The 23,778-nt window shown below is 49.4% G+C and overlaps 1 protein-coding gene across 5 annotated transcripts in view; it reads right to left on the bottom strand.

Annotated features, from left to right (window-relative positions):
* DPP6 (dipeptidyl peptidase like 6) overlaps positions 1–23,778 on the bottom strand; it is a gene marked incomplete at both ends in the record, with an annotated part of 1,060,012 nt that overhangs the window by 78,320 nt on the left and 957,914 nt on the right. For all 5 annotated transcript variants that reach the window (XM_079711771.1, XM_079711773.1, XM_079711770.1 and 2 more), the window contains 6 exons: positions 2,012–2,130; positions 3,776–3,823; positions 4,489–4,580; positions 6,536–6,643; positions 12,094–12,132; positions 13,850–13,973. In XM_079711771.1, the coding sequence (XP_079567897.1) occupies positions 2,012–2,130; positions 3,776–3,823; positions 4,489–4,580; positions 6,536–6,643; positions 12,094–12,132; positions 13,850–13,973 (530 nt within the window). The remainder of the gene's footprint in view (positions 1–2,011; positions 2,131–3,775; positions 3,824–4,488; positions 4,581–6,535; positions 6,644–12,093; positions 12,133–13,849; positions 13,974–23,778) is intronic.

Here is a 23,778-nt window from a genome sequence, read left to right as displayed (position 1 = left end):
ATAAAAAGAAATGTTATCTCCCCTCAGGATGGAACGCTTTCAGGATGGGAAATCTGCACATGAACGACTGTTCAGTGATCTCTACGCACACTGTCCAAGTGGTCTCCCAACATGGGTGCCATTTTTATTTTGTTTTGTTTTTTGTTTTTTTTGCGGTACGTGGGCCTCTCACTGTTGTGGCCTCTCCCGTTGCGGAGCATAGGCTCCGGACGCGCAGGCCCAGCGTCCATGGCTCATGGGCCCAGCCGCTCTGCAGCATGTGGGATCCTCCCAGACCGGGGCACGAACCCATGTCCGCTGCATCGGCAGGTGGACTCTCAACCACTGCGCCACCAGGGAAGCCCTGGGCACCATTTTTACATCCACCGCACGGACATGGGAGCTTCCTTGCCTGAACCCAGGGCCACAGATGTCCTGGAAGAACCTTTCAATTTCAACCCTGGGCTGGAGTCTGTGAAAACTGGACAACAGAAGGCTGCCGTCCTCAGAACGAGGCCATTCCCACTAAACTCTGGATTGAGAAGACCCTGCAGAGCTTAGCAGAAGCTAAGGGAAGCAGAGAAAGAATTTGTTGATAGATAAGAGGCTGGGTTCTGTGAAAGATGACGATGGAGCAAATACTAGTGAAAGTTAGTAAGAACCCAAGAAAGAAATCCAAATCGTGACCACCTCGGCCAGTTACAACACGGGCCTTGAGGACCCCAGCTTACTCTCTGCCTCATATTTAAACCTATTTCTGGTACGTGATGTCTGCCCCTGTTTAGAGACCTTCCTTGAGGGAGGTTCTGTCACCTTTCCCACCCAACCATTCTTTCTAGGACGTTCTAAAGTTCTTCTTTAGATCGACTTCAATTTCCCCTTCTGTATCTTATCACGACCTTCCGCATTGTAAAGCCACTTCCTCCTTCGACAGGTAAGACTTCAGATTTCTGACCCTGCAACTCCTGTCAGGCTGCTGTCTCTTTCCCCTAGTGGGTCTGCTCACCACATTTCCCAATCTCTGAGCTCTATACACCTCTGCACTTCCCCAACGTGTAATATCATGACGGTCCTGCCCTGGGGCAACAGGTCTTGATGGCAAAAGAGGAGTGTGGTAAGATGAGCTTCAAGGGGACTGGGGGCTAGTGCTGCATTTCAGAACCGCCCCCGACCCCCCAACACACAATTTTCTCCCATCACATTATCCTAGGAGAATGTCTGGGACTGAGCTTGGTGAGGAGGGGCTGAGATTTTGGATGACAACGCTGATAAAAAGAGGCTGAGGTCCCGAGCTACTGAGTGGCTATCAAAGGCTATCAAAGGCAGTCTGATAAAGATTCTTCATTCTTCACCCAGACCCATAGGATTCAATGGTACCTGGTGTTGGCCTGTCTCTGCCCGTAGTGTACTTTCACCCCTTGAGATTATCTCAGTAGATCAAGCTCTTCTCTGAGATGTATTTTGCTACAACCATATTTATTATTTCTTACCTTTCCGTGTGTTCCTATCTTATCTTTTCAAGACATGAGGACAAGATGCAAAGATATTTCTTTGTGTCCACGATGGGACTTGGTCTACTATTTTGTATATGCTGACTGGTGTGATTAAGAACTTTCTAAAGTTTGGAATAAATTATCCATGAATTCGGTCGTAGGAAAAGAATTTTTTTCCTGTCTGAATCTTCTTTTATATTATCTCAATCCTTACATATGCTTAAGAATTTTTGAAATTGTTTTACTACCTTTACAGATGGCCTATGTCCATCAATGTGTAAGACACACATTTTTTTAAGCAAAGTGTAGGTGAACTTTGGGATTAACCGACACAGCATGTAGAAAGCACTCTGATAAGCTGAAACTCTTTATAAGATGTAAAATATCAGTAACACACCTGGCAGAGGTGATCCAGGAAGGCTGCTCCTGAGAGAGCCGACGTCCTCAGCTAGGCAGCCCTACCTGTCCCGGGATCACAGAGCTCCTGCTGGGTCCCAGGGGCGCCTTAGAAAGAGGTGCCACTCGGTGGCAGAACTCACCTTCGCACTTGAGCAGGAAGAAGTCGGCGCTGGGGCTGAAAGAGGCGCTGAAGTAGGCGCAGTCGTCCACCAGGTCGCAGGACAGGCACTGCCTGTTGAAGTTGCCCACCGTGTTGGCACTGCAGGGACAGGGAGCGGGCGGGGCTGTCACCAGGGGCGAGACCCTCGGCTCTGGCCCCCGCGCCCAGCACGCTGGCTTCTCTCCCGCGCAGTGATCTGGGGGCGCCATCCTCCCACCTGTCTCCCTGCTGGCACGCCTCGAGTGCTGGCTCTGCTGTCACCCTCCCATGGGGCCGTCCCTAAGGGCTGCCCCCCCGCCCCCCCACCAGGAGCGCTCAGCATGGCTGCTTCCTGGGAGTCATGCAGGCCCAGGCGTGTCCTGATGGGAGAGTCGGGTGTGGGGTATTATTTCTAGTGCCTCATCCCTCTGAGCAGGCGATTAGCACTTTAGGAACAGGAGCTACGTGTTCTGGATCTTTCTCTACCCTCAGAGCACCTGCCGCAGGGACAGGACAGGGCAGGGGCTCCAGAAACAGCAGCGGCGGGGGGCTCTGGCCGCTGCCACAGCCAGTGAGGGGTGCTGGGGGTGCTTCTCGCTCCTGCAGCTGTCACCCAGGACCGCTCTGGTCAAGCACAGTTTCACGTCAAGAAGGCCCAACATGTATTTCCAGAAGCTATAAGATACCAAGGCATCTTCCAATAAACCTGGAAGAAGTCCAGGTCTGAGTGTGTGGCGTGGGAAGGCTGCTAACGTGAAAGCGGTCTACAAGAGTGAAGACGCTTCACGGGAGACAGGACGGGTCAGAGGAAGCGCAGGCGGCCGGCCTCCACCTCCATCGCCTTGGCTAATTTGGTGACGGGCCTGGTGGGCTTATCCTGGTAGACAAGCAGAGAGGAGCCGTCCACAGAGGGGAGCGGACCTGTGACGGCGTGGATTTGCCGGGGTTTCCTCTGCCTCCGAAAGGCAGTGCCTCTCTCCCTCGTACAGCCCTGACTCAGCAGAGGGGCCGGCGGACGGGAAGGCGGCCGTGCACCCGATGGGGCTTCTCCGGCTCCCGGCGGTGGGGGAGGGGAGCCTGGCATGGGCTCCGTCCAAGCCACGAGGGCCACACGCACAGCGTCCTCTTAGGTGGCCCTCGTGCCCCCGCCTTCCCGTCTGCAGAACAAAGGGGTGGAGGTGACAGCGCCTCACGTCCTCCTCCGCTTCACTGGCAGAAAGCTCCTTGGGAGAACCCCGCTCCAGAAGGACCAGTTCTCCCTGGTGAGAGCGGGAACTGGGGCGGCGGGCAGGTCACGGGGTTTATGCTGACGGCGGACGGACCCTGGAGAACACCTCGTCCTCTGCAGGATGCAGAGGCCAGCCCTGCTTCCCCCGCTTCGAGACCTCGGAACGCAGCCAGCGCCCACGTGGCGGAGGCCGGGGCAGTAGGGCCGACCCCACCCCAGGCCACCCGTCCATTCTCAAAACCCAGTTCCCTCCTGTGAAACCCCGGCCGGGAGTGATCCTTCCAAGTTCGGCTTCGACTAAGGTGAAGGAAAGACTGTCAGACGTCTACCGAGGGAGAGACTCCGTCCGGCAAAAGCAGAAAAATACGATAATGCCTCCAATCTGGGGGCCTCAGCATCTTCGGTTATTTCTCCCCAGACTGTGTCACGTGTGCTGGCGCCTCTCTCTGCTGCCCCCCATGTACTGCTGACGGGTGTGACTCTGGAACGCGAAGCCTCTGGCGGGAGACCGCCGTGCGCGGGGGTCGGGGGACGCACCTGTACAGCTGGCGTCTCCTCGGCAAGTCCTCCGTGCTGAGGAAGTAGCTGCAAAGACCAGCAGGCGCACGGCGGTTAGGTGGCTGCGGGGCAGGTGTGTTTCCGCGCGCCAGGCTCAGCCTCCGCGGACCTCCCCGAGGACGTGCTGCTCAGGGCCCACAGAGAGAACGTTCCCGCCCGGGGCCGGCTCCACGCTGGACGCAAAGGCTGATCCCGGGACTCGGCAGCCGATGCCGGCCCGGGACCGCTGCGTGGGAACCCTGGTTCCCGCGGGGACTCCCCGACTGCCTGAGCTGGACGCTAGCTCTTCCTGCCACTGACCGCACAGCCTGGAGGAAGGCACTTGACCTCCTTCAGTCTTGACCCTACTTCTCTGAGAAGCAGAGAAAGCAGTGAACCTGCACCAGGACAGGAACAGCTGTCCTGAACGAGGCCAGGCTCACGACGCACTTGGGCCCACAGTGCCCTTGGGTCCCGCCCGGAACCAGCAAAGGCTCAGCCACCCCGCATGGCCACCGTCTCAGCCACAGGCCTGGCTGCAGGCCTGACGTCCTCACGGGGACCTCGAGACGTGGGACGCGGGGTGGTCGGGCGGGAATCTAAGGGCGCGCTTTCGTGAAGAAACTAGGGCCTCGGGGCGCTGCGCAAGAGGGAGAGTGCTGAGCACAGTGTGAGCGGAGAATAGAGAGGCGGCCCCGCGCACGCACACTCACATCTTACTCCGCTTCTCGTCGTAGGACAGGATCTTGGTCGCGTCCCAGTCCCCAGAGGTGATGGACTGGATGTTGTCATTGCTGCTGTTAGGCTGGAACACAGACGGGACACAGGGTAGGGGGGCTGGGCCCAGCTTCGCTTCTCGGCCCGGGGCCCTCGGACACAGGCTGACTACCTTCGGGCCGCAGCCCCGCCCCTTCTCTGAGCGCCCGTGGCTGCCCTGCGATCAACCAGCCCCAGACCACCAGCAACTCCCACCGTGAGCTCCGTGTTTTAAGCGTCAGTGCTTCCTACGCTGCTGCTATTGTTCCTTCACCATCTGTAAATCTGATTAGCGGGTCATTATCACAGGGGGGCGAGGAGGGAGGAAAGAGGAATATGGAGAAGTGGATGAGACACGGCAAGGAGACAGAGAAGGAATAAAGAAAGGGTGGGAGGGAGGGGAGGCAGGAAAGGATGAAGGAAGGAAGGGAGGAGGGAGGAGGGAGGGAGGGAGGAGGGAGGAGGGAGGAACCCCCCCCCCCCCCGATCGTCGTGATTCTCCACCGTTCTTCACGAGGCCGGCTTGAAAGCGTTTCCCGCGTGCTGTGCGTCTGCACACGTGGTCTCTCCCTAAGTGCCTCCCAGAGCAGAACAGTTATGACCACACATCACAACAGAAGGAGAAAGACGTGACCATCCCAACAGGAACGGGCTGTGAGATGCTGAGGCACGAGCCACAGGCCGGCTGTTCCAAGGGCAGGGGCCCCGGGCACGGGTGCAACGCGAATGCTGTTAAATCAGGCACGGAGCCTGAGGCTCACACTGTGGGGCACGGGGACCCCAGAAATGGCCTCGGGAGAAGGGAGAGCCTGTGCGGGCAGGACCAGGCAGGAAAAGCGGGCTGCCAGGGGTTCCGGAGGGCAGTGGGGGCCGAGGGGCTCCTGGGGAGGGGCCCCCCGGATTGGGGGGACCTGCCCCTGGTAGATGACTAATGGGTCCTCAGCCCATGCTGGTCACAGGGGTGAATCCGAGATGGGCTGAAGGGAACATCCCAGCATTTTAAGTCGTGACTGAAGTGATCCCAAATAAGAAACCAGGAATCTGGGGCCACAGCACCCAGGCCTTAGGAGTAAAGACCTGAATGTCAGCCCGTCTGTAGACGTTCTGTAAGTCACGCAATTAAGTGGCTTGAAAACGAAAACATCCGTATCTAAGTCTTTGAGTCAACGTGGTCCCTGTCCTGGAGCCACAGCCGAGTTTCCATTCCTGTTCTATCAAAGCTGCTCCATGTGGGACATTCTTGGAATTCTGCTTTGGAGATTGCCTTTTGGGTCATGTCACGAATATAAATCTTCTACTTTATATCCACAGAATATTTTTGATAACTTTTTTAAAAATAAAATTTTATTCACATGCCCTGATCTCCTAGACTCTGCTTCAACATGGAAGCCCCACTGACTGAGGCGGAGGGCCGTGCTGATGGGAGGCCCGCAGCCCCTCAGCGTCCTCCTAAGGGCAGGGTTCCCTGAGTGCAGCTCCGGGGTCCCACCCAGCGGGGAGGGGGCAGGGCCCGCTCTGCGGGACGTGGCATTCACCAGGCTGTCTGCTCTTTCCACACGCACCCACATGCAGCTCCCACATTCCCCGCGCAGTGATGCTCTGCTCTTATCCCGTGGCTGCAGCACAGGGAACGGCAGTGCATCTGGCTGACCATGGAGGTGGGATGCCCTGGGGCCACGAGGACACTGGGCCAGGCCCCCAGGACCCAGCAGAGGGAGGAAAGGCCAATGCGGGCGGATCGACAAACAAAGCGGTCTACACACACATGTCCTGTGCTCAGACCCAGCAATGGGTCTTCGTATTTTTGCGCAATTACAGGAGGCACGAACGCCACCCCTGCCCAGTCAGGACGGCTGGTTCATGAAGGCCCCGTCCGTCCCCACGTGGGAACCCGCATTCCAGTTTCAGGGCCCGGCTTCCCCCAGGGAGCACTTAGCTCCCCTGCTGGGGGGGGAGAAGGCCCCCAGGGCACCCCCCAGCAGAGCAGGAAACTAGGGAGCTCACCTGGGAGGAGGACACCATGATGTGGTAGAACTTCCCCTGACCCCCCTGCGGGATCGCTCGGACAAAGAAGAACTTCCGGCCGTCCTTGGAGAACACCGGCTCTTCGTTCTGCGGACGAAAGCCATCGGTTAAGTCTACAGACTGTTTTGAGGGGCTGAACCAGGATAAACTACATTTTGAGATACACTTTCCATGTAATCGCCAATGAGAGACGCAGCTGAAAGGCTAAAGGCTGTGTGGGGCCTTTAGTCTCCTCGGGAATCACGAGTCAAACCTCCAGTTTCCTCAGAAAATAATGAGGAATTCAGAGGAATTCAGAGCCAACTGCCTAAGCAGAGGCGGACACATGGGCGTCCCCTGGTTCACAGGACACCCAGCTCACCAAGTCAAACAGGAACTCAGCACTAGGAAAGTGCAGGGCTGGGCTCCCCGCTTACCTGTGGCCCCTGCAAAATTCTCCAGGGGCATTTTTTTAAAAACCATTTAAAAACTGAAACATAGTCGATTTACAATGTTGTGTTAGCTTCAGGCGTACAGTAAAGTGATTCAGTTATATATATATATATATTTTCAGATTCTCTTCCATTATAGGTTATTACAAGACAGTTCCCTGTGCTATACAGCAGGTCCTTGTTGTTTATTTACTTTATACATAGTAGTGTGTGTATATTAATCCCAAACCTCTAATTTATCTCCCCTCCAACCCCGCTATCTCCTCTGGTAACCATGTTTGCTTTCTATGTCTGTGAGTCTATTTCTGTTTTGTAAATAAGTTCATTTATATCACCAGGGCTGTTTACTATCTATCATAATTCTGAACAATCACAAACCTGATGTTGCCTAAAAATGAATTCTAGTCTTTCCATCCTGCCTTTTGTTCTTTTATTTAATAAAATCCACCTCATACTGAATAACCCACCAAGAAGACAAGAGAAAAGAAAGAAAGAAAACCCCCCAGCAAACAAGGACAGATTCTGCACGTTCTAGGACGCAGGTGAGAGCACACGCTATTCCCAGGGACTCACTGGGCTTATTACACGGCTTCCAACGAGAAGGAAGTTCCACACGGGCATTCACTAGATGGCACGTTTGCTTGGATCTACTGTCACTTTCCCCTGGAAACAAAGTCAGCATCCCCAGTTTTCCCGGGGGGAAGGATTCCAGGCTGCATTCAAAGCCAGCGCCTGCAGCATGTGTTGCTGCATCTTGGCCCGGCCCTCACCCCCAAAGCTGAGAAGCCACCGCTCAGCCCCCAGCCACCCGCTGCGGGTTGGCTGTCGCCTTAATAGGCAAGAAGGATGGGCGTCTCAGTTTAGGAAGCTCCAGCTTGAAAGTTTCCATCCGTGAACACCGATTAGTTGGCCACGATACACATTTTCTGATTCAAGGAGCGCCACGCTAACGTGAATGAGAACAAACGGTAAATAAACCCCAGCTGGCGCGAGGGAAACTCATTTCCCTGCAGTGAATGAATACATGCAAATATGATATGCCCAGAGAAATAAACCAACATGTGATTAAAGTGACATTTCATCTTCATGAATATTTGCAGTAAAATGAAACCTTTAATCTGCAAATATTTATTTTTCTATTTAGTGTTGGAAGTATGGTATTTAAAAATAGAGGAAATGGAAAAACCAGCAGTAAATCTGGCTTTTTAAATGTACTTTTATTTGCCAACTGCAGGATGGATACCGCAATACTGCTTCTGTTTTCTGGGGAAACGTTTGTACTTTTGGCAGAGAAATATACTATGAGTAAATATAAAAAATAATTAATTCAGGCCTGAAACATTGCTTTTACACTGAGAAGGACTCAAGCATTGCAATGTCATCTTTACATTGATCCTGGGAACATTCCACAGCCGGCAAGTGAAGGACCAGCCTTTGAACCTCTCTGAGACTTGGTTTCTCATGTAGTAGATGTATATTTAGTGAAAAAGTGCAATGACTTTTGACTCGGAGACCTGGATTTTAATCCTGGTTCTGACTTTCCTGGATTTGAGGAGAAGCGTTTCTAGCCCTCTGGGTAACAGGGTATTTATCGTACCAGGCCCTGCCTGGTTTCTCCACCTCCAATCGAGCAGATCTATGAAGAATGAGTCCTTTTTATTGGTGAAAGACTTTCCGTGAGCTATTTGTAGACTTTCTGCCCATTCTTTCTATGGTTCAGATACATTCATCTGGTCAATCTCCCTGCCTGAATTTTGAAATCACAAAACCAAGATTCTGGTTAAAGAAGAAAGATTGTCAGAAATTGACCTGCGGGAGTGACTCTTCAAACACAAAGATGGGTCCCGGGTTCTACCCCAAATGGCCTCGGGCCTGCTGGGCCCCTAGTGGACCTGCCCCAGGACCCACTTTGAAGGTCACGGCAGCAGTGATGGTGTGTGTGTGCGGTGGAGGGGCTGCCTATTTCTCCGGAGTATTCCCAGAGGAGACGGAACTTAGTGGGTCTTCACCCTCTTTTTGTGGGCTCGTGGGGGATCTTTGAGGGGTCCACGCTGAGGCCTAGGAAGGAGGTGGGAGGAAAACACGGCGGGGGGCGGGAAGAGAGGCTCAGACCACGGCCCCAGGACTGCCCTCACCCACCCCCGTTCCCCTGGCAACGAGCACTCAGAAGACCCCATGGTCTTTGCGCCCTGGGTCTCCCCAGGGTCAGCAGAACCGTCCAGAGCCCAGCCCTCTCCTCCTCTGATGCGGCCCTGGGCAGCGGGGGTGAGCCCTGCGGCCCCTTTGTGATGACGTGCATGAAGTGGCTGCCAGCAGCTTCCCCGGTGGCAGATGGCAGGTTGGCCTAAAATAAATTCCTAACTCGCCCCCCAGGACCTCACAGGGTCGTGAAGGATGCAGCAACAAGACAGCTTGTTTTTGAAAAAGAGGGTCCACAGATTGCTTTGTGAAAAATCTCTTCAAAAGGAACGTCATGAGAAACTGTTTGAAACCGGGTTTCCTACTGACCACGGCGCTGAAGGAACAGATGGAGACGCGGACTGAGCGGTGCTTGGCAGGGCGGGGCTCCGTGGGGTCCTGTGCCCGCCTTGGGGGCGGCTGGCACCCTGAGCCGCTGGCTGGACTATGTATGTTTCAAAGGCTGTTTAAAAATGCTAGCTGTTGCCTAATAAGTGCTTTAAAGTTTACATATTAAAAGTGTAAGAATTATACTTTTACTTTCTGCTGGTTTTTAAGTGCTGACTTGATTTTGTTTGGAACGACCTGGTTTCCCAAATCCAGGCTGCTAATCCGGTGCTTGGCTGGTGTTCTTAGGTGGGTGACGGCATGTGTGCTCCGAAAATACACAACAGTCTTGCCCACGGCAGTGTCTCTGTGTCCTGTCCGCAGAGCTTACGAGGACGACAGTTCCAGGCCCAAAGCACAGGTGACCAGTGGGGACATGGGTCCCGTGAGTGCCGGACAGGAAGGCAGGGGCAGGAGGGGACCCTCTGACCCTGGCTTTCCCACAGCCCTCTGCCCCGTGAGAAACAAGCCGCTGGCTGCTTTGGTAAGTCCATCCTCCCTCCTCCAACTCAGACACAGACCGCATGTGGCTTGAGGCCCAGTCCCGCAGCTGGGCCTCGGGGCCCCATGCATGCCCACCCCCAGCCCTGTGACGGCCCTTCCACATGCCCTGGGGACAGAGTCTAGGACTCCGCCCACATTCCACAATTGGGGATCCGTGCAGCTCTCTCCCTTTCTACACCAAGACATCTTGGAGAGCTGCTGCTCTAGCAGATTCATTTCTTAAAAAGTCGAGCATGACACAAACTAACATGTTAATACAAGTGAGCCCTTCATGGCATCCAGCACATTCACAATGTCGGGCAACCACCAGCTCTGTCCAGTTCCAAACCACTCCCATCACCCCCAGTCGAGCCCAGCCTCCATCAAGCTGTTATCCCCCACCCCAGATTCCCAGCCCCTGCAGCCACCAAACAGCCTCCTGCTCGTACTTTTGCTGACTTGGGCATCTCTCATAAGTGGAGTCACACGGCAGGCGGCCCCCTTTCACTCAGCATCGTGTTCTTGGCAGGGCTATTCACAGCACCAAAAGGCAGAAGCAACCTGAATGCTATCAACGGATGAATGAACCGTGGTACGTCCACGCCGTGGAACACCATTCCACCAGAAGGTGGCTGACATGCACTTTGTGGAAGTGGTGGATTGTTTTTGAAATCCACAAAGCCTAGCATGGTGCCTGGTACAATCCATACGTATTAGTTGAACAGATGACTACGTATATAATGGATTTTTTTTCTGACTCTTTCATCTCAACGTCTTTGGCATTTTGTGTGACTATAAGAGGAACGTCATATTACTTCTGATACTTGTGCTTGTATCATTGGTCCAGGTGGCATTCAAGAACTTCTCAGTGGAACTCCCCAACGAATACTTTAAGACTCCCAAGCACAATCTCATTCTGGATACTTCTCAGCATGGACTTGGCATCCAAACTTGGACATAGGAAAACCAAAGTGGCCACAGTGGGCCCTCCTCTTTTGTATCAGGCTGGCACAGAGCAGGAACAGGACATATTTAAAAGCAATCACGCCCACTGATGAGGGCACCACCCCTGAGATAACTGATGGGAGGCTGGGCCAGATTGCTGATTCCACAGATAACAGAGGTGCACACAGAGTTTCTAGCATGTTCTTGGAGAGCCACTGGGAACAGTCGCATTGTCCAGCTTCAGTTCCTTCCCATAAACGGAATCTGTCCCATCAATAAAGAAGCACACCCGTGCCCTCTCCACCATCATTCTGAGACTCAAACCCGATTAGATTTTTCCCACAGAATTTTCAGACGATTTTCATCCCATTCAGTAGGATAAGAAGGAAGTGAGCTTCCAAAACTTTCCACCTGTGCTTTCTAACCTCAGGGTGTGGAATGAGAAAAAAATAATTGAAGAAAGAAAATACCAGAGTCGAGAGTTTCATTTCTTGTGTGGGTTTAATTTTTCTGTCAGGGTGAGCACTGCAGGTCTCCTTTGATTCCCTCCAGTTCCTCAAGCCTGTTTCACGTGCATCCCTTATCCGAGGCGGGGACGGGAAATTCAGGGGAGGCTCTAAAGTCAGGTCCCCAGGAAGACTCAAGCTGAACTGCACGGAATCCACCTCAAAGGAGGCATCCACGACCCACGCCGAGAAAAACAGGAATGTCAGCCCCGTTCCATTTTCTTTGACTGAAGTAGGTTAAACCTAGGCAACTTGTTTGGACTCATCCTTTCAACGCACCAAAGGGACATCACCTAACTGAGAACTGAGATCTCACTGAACACCGCATGTTCTCAAGAGCAGGGATTTTCCAGCCCTCTTCCATGGAGGCCACAGTTCTCCAGCGGTGCTGGGGCCGCAGGGAAGCCAGGTGGGCTGAGTGGCTCTGCTGTCCCCAAGAGCCTCACGCGCGCGCGCGCATGTGTGTGTGTGTGCACACGCGTGCACGTGTGTGTCTACCTGGGGCTTCCTGTAGGATTTAACGTGAGAAGCCGTGTTGTAAACACTGGGAAAGGACCTGGTGGCTGGTGTAGGCGGACAGCGTGGGATCTGCATGCGGAATAGTTACCTGTCTGTGGAGCCAGGCTTCACTTTCATCCTCGTGTTTCTGAAACGAAATAAGAGCATTAGAGAAAGGAGTTTTCGCACATATTGTGTCTGTGACCAGCAGTGTAGAAACAATTGGATTCCCCTCCATGGTAGCTGCACAAACTCAGGAAGGGGGCCGGCCCTGCTCTGCCTTGTCTCATGATGAGGCTCAGAGCTGAGCACAAGTGTCCCCGAACAGGAAAAATGTCACTCTCCCAGCAACGAGGACAAATCCACGGGGGGTGTGAATCCTTTGGAAGGTGGTACATTTCTACCATTTGGTGGTCACCCCTGACCAGACACATGCCCGTCAGACGGTCACCAATGACCACACACGCGTCCACTAGATGGTCGCCAATGACCATCTAGTGGCATGTGCCCATTTAAAGGCAAATCTCAGGTGCTGCATTGTTTTACGAATTTGTGTGCATGCGTGCACGTGTGCGTGTATGTGTGCGTGTACGTGGGTGTCTGTGTGTACATGTGTCAAATTTCCAGTTCAAAACAATCCTGGCAGACCAAAACGTTAAAAGGACTTAAAAAGCAAATGAAAAGTAAATCTCAGAGAGCTGTGTGGAAAGACATATAATGGGAGACCAAACACACCAACCAAACCACCAGGAATTGCTATTCAGCCGCATGGGCCGTGGACCTGTCCCTGGGGCAGGTCTGTTCTTTATCTGGGGACTCTAACCACGGGCAGGCTGGAGGTTCACTGCTGACCCCGCAGGCAAGACCGGGGGTCCAGATGCCAGAAGACCTGGGCTACGAGCCATTCCCAGCTTCCCAGCTGTGAGTCCACTCTTTCCTTCCTTCCCCTGAAGAAGCCCATCAGAATAACCTGGAATCTGCTCTAAATTGTATTAAAAATCGAGTAAATCACTGGCCCACTGAGAACACTGGTCTCAGCGACAGCTCACTGCGACTCCCCTCAAGATCGTCATTGGGCCGCGGGGTCAGAGCTGCTGTCTGGGGCCCCGAAGTCACAACACAGCTGCTCTGCAAGCCTTTCTCCTCCTCAGTTGGGAAATAAAAATTTAGGGCCCAAAAAGAGTTTCTGAGAGAACTGCCTGGGTTTATTAACTGATTTTAATGGATGCTTCTTTACCCAACACAAGGAGCCCTGCCCCTTGGAGCTCAGGGATCATGGACGATGCAGCCCTTGGGCCAGGGGCAGGCCGCCTGAGGGGCTGGGACAGCCGTGGGTCACCCCCTTGCTTCGCAGGGTTGCCAAGCCTCTCTTTAGATTTTCGTTCCCCCCTGTCTCCCCTCCCTTCGCGCCCGGAACCACCCACTAAGTCAGCCTGAGGCCCTAGGAACACACTGGCCTCACCGGTGGCTTTCAGACATGGTGCCGGCCGTCCAGGGTACCAGCTGGCTCTGGTCAGTGAGGGACAGAGAGGCTGCAACGGCCAGGCCAGGTTGCAGTGTCGGGTCCTGGGGCCTCAGGCTGGACCCCGGCCCTCTCTAAACGTCAACTGGAAAATGAGAAGCAGCCCCTGTGTGAAGTAGCTGTGGGCAAGGATAAAGGGAAGTGAGAGCTCTGTGAGCTGGGGGCTGAGAGGATCAGCCCCGCATCTGCAGCAGTCCTCAATTCATCCACAAGGTGACACCCAAACAGAGACCCACATGCAGGCTGCACCTGCACCAGCCAGGAGCTGAGTGTGTGTGTGGCTCGGAGATGACCTTCATGCCCGGGGACGCTCCCCGCCGTCCAGTTAGCCCCTCCCCCATACCTTGGTGCAGACCCCAGTGGTGGCATCGCAGAGGGTGAGGATGGACACGTTCTGTGCCCGGCTCAGCCAGTTCACGGCGACCTTGGTGCTGGTGGCCCACTTGACCATGGTGATGTAGTATTCCCTGAAATCACGAGATGCATGGTGAGCAGTGATGCAGGGCCCTCGGGGACCAGAGACACTGGCCCAACCTGGACACTGGGCCAATGTGGGGCGTGTGGGGTTCTGAGACAGGGGTCTCAGGAAAGTGTGCTGCCGATGAGTCCCCAGGGGAGGCCCAGCAGGAACCGGTGCTGGAATAAGCTGGCGGGGGTGTGCTTCTCTCCCAGCTGCCCCCCAAGAGCTGTGTGCCCCTGCACCGGGCCAACACCCAGCCGTCAGACCTGTCCCCTGGGGCTGGCCTGTGCTTCTGCCCCTCGGGTTTTGTAAGTCATGCTGGGCGTCGCTGCCCACTGACCCGGCTTTCTCGTCACGGTCCAGCCAGATCGCAACTCCACGTGGCTGGAAGCGGTGAGGATGGCTCTTGAGAGGCCGTCAGAGCAAGAGTCAGGAAGGGCTCCGAGAAAGGGGCCCCTCAGGGAGGGTTAACCTATAACTCCCCCTTCCCCTCCCCACGGGCCGAGCTGGGGAAGCCTCAGTGTTCCTTTCCCTAAATTCCCAGGGGCATTCTCGAGCTAATTAGGGAAACTGGTTCATGGCTTTGGGCGCCTGGTGGACTTGATGTAACACCCTAGATGTCACGCACTCGCATTCACCCAAACCTGAACACCCCACAGTGTACCCGGCGGTGGCGGGGGGGTGGGGGGGAGGGTACTGGGGCTCCCAGTCCTTAATTGAATTACCCAGAGCCCTCCAAGAACAGAATTGTTAGGAAAAAATGTACACTTAAGAGTTAGAAGGAAATGACGGAAAATAACTGCACAAAAATAATATCCTCCGGTGAATTCCGAGACTGTTCTTTCTAGAGGCCCAAGAACACATGCCTCACCGCCTGCCCTGACTCTATCTGTAATGAGATCTCATGTTCAGAATGATGACTCATGTCTGACAAGATCCTTTATCGCTAAGATGCAGCACGTTCACTGGATGATGCCGGGCCAGCTGGAAGGAGAACCAGTAGTTCAGTAATTATTGTCAACAGAAGAGTCTAAATAACCAGGCGCTTTCAGATAGGCTTCAGCTAACCAAGGGATTAAATCGCCGTGGCGCCCATTTCTCGAATCTACCTGTTAATCACAGTTGTTGTTAATTTAACCAAAGTCAAGAGCACGTGGCAAACACGGTGGTGGAGGCCTCTGAGCCGTGGGGCGGGGAGGGTCGGGAGGGCAGGCCCTGGAGCGAGAGACACAGGCTCCATGAATTCGCTGAGCACATGGTGGAGAGTCATTCAGCGCAGTCCAGCTTTTACGCTTTTCCACCTTCTCGATTTCTGTGATTTTCTGAAATCCAGCTGTTTCTGTTCTTACCATCTGCTCCGGGGACCCTGGGCCTGCATGTTTACAGGATCCCACCCTGTCCTCTCACGGTTCCTGCTCTGAAAGTAACACATCCTTCTAGCGGCTTCTCGTGGCTCCTGCTTTGCTTGCCACTTCACCGCCGGGAGGACTGGAGCCATGTCTCTAACGACGGGATGGGACCATCCGCCTGCGTGTCTGCAGACATGAGACATGTCCGGTCTGTGCCCAACCCATGCTGTACATGTAACACTTTTAATTTTTAATTAAGTCATAGATGGGCTCTACGCCCTGTCAGACAGACACTGAAGAGGACCTGGCACTGAAGGGCCTGGTGGATGGACCCCAGGTAACTCCCGTTTTTGGATCTGTTTGACGCAGACGTTCCTGTCCAGGTGTGATGTGAGGTTACGGAGACAGGCTGCACTTAAATACATCCCATCTGGATGAAATCAAGGAAGGCAAAGTCCGATCTCCCAGGATGACTTTTTTTCTGTGGCTTTCCTACTACTGATAATTTGGGGAGTCCCTCATCTTGTTTCCATTTGCTGGAAATATTTCTTCATTCTTTGCCTCCTTCTCATTTTTATGGTGTTCTTTTGCATAATCTTCATTTAGGCCAAATATGAAAGAAGAAGTTATTCTGACATGTTAAAAGGTGAGGCTGACTACATTCGCTGCTCCCGCGATCGGTGTGAGGACCACAAACAACGGGGCTTCGCGGTGGGAGGGAGATGGGGCTCAACTCCAAACACAACAAGGGAAAGTGTAAACCTCCTGCCAAGGAGCAGGTGGGGGCCAGTGGATGGACGGTTACTAAGAGGAAACATCAGGGATAAAGGGGCTTCTGGTCAAACTTTCTCTTGCTGAAGGCAGGCCAAGTGGCCAGACAACCTCTGGGGGAGGTGGGGCTGAGAAAGGTGATCAGACATTGAGGGTTGGAGGATCCTGGCTGCGAGTGGGTGATGCAAACACACCTGGAGATGTGAATGTCAAGGCCTGTTTGCGGAGAGGATTCAGAGGAGCTGGACTAAAGTTTGGTCCAGAAAGAGACAGTCAGTGATTACACACTATTCCATGTTTCCATGTCCTAACTCGATATGAGAACCATTTTAACTGGAAATAAAGAGATGAATGCAAACCTTCTCTTTCTGGTAAGAAACTCCTGAGTGACACCTTTGGAGCGAATCACACAAGAGCATCACTGAGCTGTGAGGCTGGCCCAGGGGTGGGGCTGGGCTGGTGGCACCAATGCAGTCGTGTGGCCAACTAACATCTTTATTGTTCATGTTTCAAGTTGCCGCCAGAAAACAGGGAGATGCAGCGGCAAGCCTGCTTCACGGGGCTGGAGAGAGTCAGGACTGTCACCCTGCAGAGGTTCGCTACTTTCTAGAGGTTTCCTACTTCCTAGAAATGCAACCACATGCCCAGTTAAAGTGAGTGCCAGAGCCTCGCTCTCTCTTTTTTTACTTTCCTAATTTGTAATATGGGACATGATTTACAGAGGAAAAAAATAATTGTACTGCAAATTAGGAGAGTTAAATGTGGACCCACTTTGCCTAGTTCAGTGGAACCTTGGCCAGGGTGTGGACTGTCAGCTGGACGAAGGGGTGGGATGCAGCTTCCTGCAGAGGCTGGGAGAGCTCTGCTTCTACAACTAATACTGTATAGAACTTGAATCCTCGGTTCCTTCATCTGTGTAGCAGGAATTTCACAGAATTTGGATGGCACCTTTAGAGACTTTTATGGTGATGAAATATAATGAGAAATATTTTTTTAAAACTCTTGAAACAATAAAAATTGTTAAGGACTCTGTAAAGATGACATAATAACCTCTCTGAGAGTAAGTGGTGCTTCAGGGCCTTTGCTTCCAGTCGCATTACCCTTCATCAAACACCTTGGGAACGTCTCACCTGACCTGCCTTCAGAACGTCACAGCCATACAGGTCTCATTACCTGTTCAGCAACATCTCGTTTCTAAGCAATATTTCCTAATTCTGTGAGTGGCGTCAATGACTAGACTTGGTGCCAAACAATTTTTGGTTATTTTAAGTCATCAAGTCTGCCTGCCAAGATAAAGCAGTGCCAAGAATAAGCTGATTTTAAAGGTGCGCTCGCAGCTCTTTGGTGATGAGGTGTAGACCCTCACAGAGAAGCGATGCTTTGGATGGAATGACATTCTTTTGCAACGTAAGGCTTCGTAGCCACACCATATGTTAATGGAAAGGAAAATAAACCAGGGACTCCCTTAACGAAGCTTCCCCTCAGCAGAAAGCCTTGACTGGAGTAAGAGAAGGTCTCCTGGTTCCCAACACATTTTCCATCTTCCCTAACTGCAAAGCTGTTAGACTCTGACTCTAAGGCCCGTGGGGAGGGCCCGGGCCAGGCCCGCGTCACGTTCCCGCTGACTGTCTTGGGGAGGGCCTGTCTGGCGGCCCCACACGCCACACGGTCGTGTCGAGTGTAGACTCCACAGACACATGCAGACGCCACGCACACTCACGTCTGGTTAGCAGATTGGAGTCAGCCTTGACCAACTTTGCGTTAAATGTGCCTATAAATACACAGAAAGGTGAAAAGTCATAACGTCACTAAAAATGACCGTTGAAAGCCTCCGGCTGTAACACAGATGGAGGTGGACGAAGTTTGGTTGCCTGAGTTTGCTTCACCGTATGAAGCAGCCAGTGGGCAGCAGGAGGAAACTGTTTTTCTCTTCCCCTTTGTCTGATCCTCAGAAACGTTGGGCTGGCACAGCCAGAAATCTGGGGAGCCAGACCTTCACTACCTTGGTGCTAACAATATCATAGTTTGTCATGGACACTAATTGACTTAGAATGTCCAAAAAAAAAAAAAAGATTCCAAAAAGGCAGAGAAAAATCTCAACTCAGCCCAGCAGAGGCACCCAGATAGATACGGGTCAGAATGCGCCTTCCCGAATTCACCCGAGAAGGATTCAACCAGCACCGGAGGCTCAGGGAATGGAGCCGAACGTAACCTTCACGTCTTGTCTGTTGCCAAATGTCAGGTGTGGGTGGACCTCTCCTTTCTGAGGTGGGGAACTAGGAAGGTCAGACTAACAATACAGACGAGAAGGGGAAATCATACTAGAAATGCACAAGAAGGACATGACTATAAAAATATAGGATGAGATCAAAGAGGTGACATGAGGGGACTAACGAAACTGAAATTGAAAATTACAGAAAAGTGATCCAGAGAAATCAAGGAAAATTTGGGAAGCTCCCCCAGAAGGCAGAGGAAGGGGTCCCAGAGGAAGAGGGAGGACGGCAGATGATCCTCACATATGAGAACGTAAGTGCTCCTCACGGAAGTACCAGAGTGATGGGAAGAGAGGCAGTCACCAAAGACAGCATGAAAGATGCCTACATAGCTAAGACGTGAATATGCAGATTAAAGGGTTTTCATACTCCAGGGAAACTAACAGAACACCTGAAAACATTCTGATAGACTCTTAGAGATCTATGAAAAAAGAAATGCCACAACAATCCCGTAATAAGCAAATAAGTTTTGAGAGACGATACAAATTTATGCTGACCTCAGATTTCTCTGCTGTTCTGGGTCTAATGGTATTTAATACCTCAATGTGTTTTTAACAACCAATATCTTCTTGTTTAAAGTATATCTTCTACTTGAATATACCAATTCAAAAGTTCAAAAAATTAAAAGCAATTCAAAATTAAAGGCTCAAAATTAAAAGCTTAACATGTAAGAAGATGATCTCTAAAACCAATTCATCCATAGCCAGTCCAAAATTACTATCAATTTGATTATGAATTTGAATGCAAATATGAAAAGTAATTCTTAAGTGATAAAAATAATATAAAATAAAATAAATATTAGGTGAATATTTCATAGAATTATAAACATTTGGTAAATCTTTTAAGGAAGATTAAAAACAAAGGTAGCGGACTTCCCTGGTGGCACAGTGGTTAAGAATCCACCTGCCAATGCAGGGGACACAGGTTCGAGCCCTGGTCCAGGAAGATCCAACATGCCGCGGCACAACTAAGCCCGTGTGCCACAGCTACTGAACCCGTGCTCTAGAGCCCGCGGGCCACAACTACTGAGCCTGCGTGAAACAACTACTGAAGCCCATGCGCCTAGAGTCCCTGCTCTGCAACAAGAGAAGCCACCGCAATGAAAAGCCCATGCACCACAACAAAGAGTAGCCCCCACTCGCCACAACTAGAGAAAGCCCATGCGCAGCAATGAAGACCCAACACAGCCAAAAAAATAAAATTTAAATAAATTAGAAAAAAAAGATTCTTTCTTAAAACAAAAAACAAACAAACAAAAACAAAGGTAGCACCCATCACAAATGATGAAACAAAGAGAACATTTAAGATACAGGAACACAAACATGCTACATGTCTGGAACAGAAAACTAAACATGAGAAACTTTCAAAATAATCATCAGTTTTGGGAGACCTGAATTGATTAGATTTAAGCTTCATGCGGGTAGAGACTGAACCCACTTCATTCCTTTCTATTTCTTCAGCACCTTGCCTAATGCTTCACATGTGGTAAATACTTAATATTTTTTAAAGGAATGAATTTAATTCTAACAGAAAGACCAATGAGCTTCTTTTCTGAGAGGTGAGCTTCTAATAAAATAATTCTACAGTTCACATATAAGGAGAAATGTTCAAAAATGGCCAAGATGATTTTAAAAGGAAGATTAATGAGAGGGGATTTATACCAAAAGCTGCTAATGATACAGTATAGACTTTTTACTGGTGTAACAATCAGTAGGTCTACAAGTGATGGACAGCCTTAAATCACAATGGTTTACATGAAAACAGAATAGTTTATATAAGAATTTAAGCTAGGAGAAGGAAAGAAATCATAAAGATCAGATCAGAAATAAATGAAAAAGAAATGAAGGAAACGACAGCAAAGATCAATAAAACTAAAAGCTAGTTCTTAAGATAAACAAAGTTGATAAACCATTAGCCAGACTTATCAAGAAAAAAAGGGAGAAGACTCAAATCAATAGAATTAGAAATGAAAAAGGAGAAGTAACAACTGACACTGCAGAAATACAAAAGATCATGAGAGATTACTATAAGCAACTCTATGCCAATAAAATGGGAAACCTGTAAGAAATGGACAAATTCTTAGAAATGCACAACCTTCTGAGACTGAACCAGGAAGAAATAGAAAATATAAACAGACCAGTCACAAACACTGAAATTGAGACTGTGATTAAAACTCTTCCAACAAACAAAAGCCCAGGACCAGATGGCTTCACAGGCGAATTCTATCAAACATTTAGAGAAGAGCTAACACCTATCCTTCTCAAACTCTTCCAAAATATAGCAGAGGGAGGAACATTCCCAAACTCATTCTACGAGGCCACCATCACCCTGATACCAAAACCAGACAAAGATGTAAGAAAAAAAGAAAACTACAGACCAATATCACTGATGAACATAGATGCAAAAATCCTCAACAAAATACTAGCAAACAGAATCCAGCAGCACATCAAAAGGATCATACAGTATGATCAAGTGGGGTTTATCCCAGGAATGCAAGGATTCTTCAATATACGCAAATCAATCAACGTGATATACCATATTAACAAATTGAAGGAGAAAAACCATATGATCATCTCAATAGATGCAGAAAAAGCTTTCAAGAAAATTCAACACCCATTTATGATAAAAATCCTCCAGAAAGTAGGCATAGAGGGAACTTTCCTCAACATAATAAAGGCCATATATGACAAACCCACAGCCAACATCGTCCTCAATGGTGAAAAACAGAAACCATTTCCACTAAGATCAGGAACAAGACAAGGTTGTCCACTCTCACCAATGTTATTCAACATAGTTTTGGAAGTTTTAGCCACAGCAATCAGAGAAGAAAAAGAAATAAAAGGAATCCAAATTGGAAAAGAAGAAGTAAAGCTGTCACTGTTTGCAGAGGACATGATACTATACATAGAGAATCCTAAAGATGCTACCAGAAAACTACTAGAGCTAATCAATGAATTTGGTAAAGCAGCAGGATACAGAATTAATGCACAGGAATCTCTTGCATTCTTATACACTAATGATGAAAAATCTGAAAGTGAAATTAAGAAAACACTCCCATTTATCACTGCAACAGAAAGAACAAAATATCTAGGAATAAACCTACTTAAGGAAACAAAAGACCTGTATGCAGAAAATTTTAAGACACTGATGTAAGAAATTAAAGATGATACAAATAGATGGAGAGATATACCATGTTCTTGGATTGGAAGAATCAACAGTGTGAAAATGACTCTACTACCCAAAGCAATCTACAGATTCAATGCAATCCCTATCAAACTACCACTGGCATTTTTCACAGAACTAGAATAAAAAATTTCACAATTTGTATGGAAACACAAAAGACCTCAAATAGCCAAAGCAATCTTTAGAACGAAAAACTGAGCTGGAGGAATCAGGCTCCCTGACTTCAGACTATACTACAAAGCTACAGTAATCAAGACAGTATGGTACTGGCACAAAAACAGAGATATAGATCAATGGAACAGGATAGAAAACCCAGAGATACACCCATGCACATATGGTCATCTTATCTTTGATAAAGAAGGCAAGAATATACAGTGGAGAAAAGACAGCCTCTTCAATAAGTGGTGCTGGGAAAACTGGACAGCTACATGTGAAAGAATGAGATTAGAACACTCCCTAACACCATACACAAAAATAAACTCAAAATGGATTAAAGACCTAAATGTAAGGCCAGACACCATCAAACTCTTAGTGGAAAACATAGGCAGAACACTCTATGACATAAATCACAGCAAGATCCTTTTTGTCCCACCTCCTAGAGAAATGGAAATAAAACCAAAAATAAACAAATGGGACGTAATGAAACTGAAAAGCTTTTGCACAGCAAAGGAAACCATAAACAAGACCAAAAGACAGCCCTCAGAATGGGAGAAAATATTTGCAAATGAAGCAACTGACAAAGGATTAATCTCCAAAACATACAAGCAACTCACGCAGCTCAATATCAAAAAAACAAAAAACCCAATCCAAAAATGGGCAGAAGACCTAAACAGACATTTCTCCAGAGAAGATATACAGATTGCTAACAAGCACATGAAAGAATGCTCATTAATCATTAGAGAAATGCAAATCAAAACTACAATGAGGTATCATCTCACACCGGTCAGAATGGCCATGATCAAAAAATCTAGAAACAATAAATGCTGGAGAGGGTGTGGAGAAAAGGGAACCCTCTTGGCACTGTTGGTGGGAATGTAAATTGATACAGCCACTATGGAGAACAGTGTGGAATTCCTTAAAAAACTAAAAATAGAACTACCATATGACCCAGCAATCCCACTACTGGGCATATACCCTGAGAAAACCATAATTCAAAAAGAGTCATGTACCAAAATGTTCACTGCAGCTCTATTTACAATAGCCAGGACATGCAAGCAACCTAAGTGTCCATCAACAGATGAATGGATAAAGAAGATGTGGCACATATATACAATGGAATATTACTCAGCCATAAAAAGGAATGAAACTGAGTTATCTGCAGTGAGGTGGATGGACCTAGAGACTGTCATACAGAGACAATTAAGTCAGAAAGAGAAAAACAAATACCGTATGCTAACACACATATATGGACTCTAAAAAAAATAAAAAGAAAATGGTCAGAAGAACCTAGGGGCAAGACGGGAATAAAGGTGCAGACCTACTAGAGAAGGGACTTGAGGATACGGGGAGGGGGAAGGGTAAGCTGGGACAAAGTGAGAGAATGGCATGGACATATATACACTACCAAATGTAAAATAGATAGCTAGTGGGAAGCAGCCGCATAGCACAGAGAGATCAGCTTTGTGGTTTGTGACCACCTAGAGGGGTGGGATAGGGAGGGTGGGAGGGACGGAGATGCAAAAGGGAAGAGACATGGGGACATATGTATATGTATAACTGATTCACTTTGTTATAAAGCAGAAACTGACACACCATTGTAAAGGAATTATAGTCTAATAAAGATGTTTTAAAAATTTTAAAATTAAAAAATATATATATAAATAAAAGAATTTAATATTAAATAAAAGTGTCAATTGGGGAAAGGAAGACTTAATAAATGCTGCTGGGAAGGTGACTTATTAAAAAACAAAAAAGCAAATAAAGAACAAGTGTGTGTTTCTAGAAATAAGTGCCACAGGAAAATTTATCAAAATACCCACACTACTTACTAATGGGTAGTGGAATGGCAAGTGATTATTATTTCCTATAGTTCAGAGATGACCTTTTAAATAAGAAGAAGGTTATTAAGGGTAACTGAAAGTTTCCAATTTCAGTTGGTGGGTGTATCACATTTATTTATGTCTTCTCTCTCCAGAAACGTAACTGCAATGATAATGAAGGAGTAAAATAGGTATATACCCACACTAATAAAGATAACGGGAAAGGTTTCACCACATTTCTAGAAGACAGGACGCAG

This window comes from Hyperoodon ampullatus (genome assembly GCF_949752795.1).
Source record: "Hyperoodon ampullatus genome assembly, chromosome: 9".
Taxonomy (NCBI): domain Eukaryota; kingdom Metazoa; phylum Chordata; class Mammalia; order Artiodactyla; family Ziphiidae; genus Hyperoodon; species Hyperoodon ampullatus.
The sequence above is the reverse complement of the archived record's forward strand: the minus strand, read 5'-3'. Positions and strand labels throughout refer to the sequence as shown.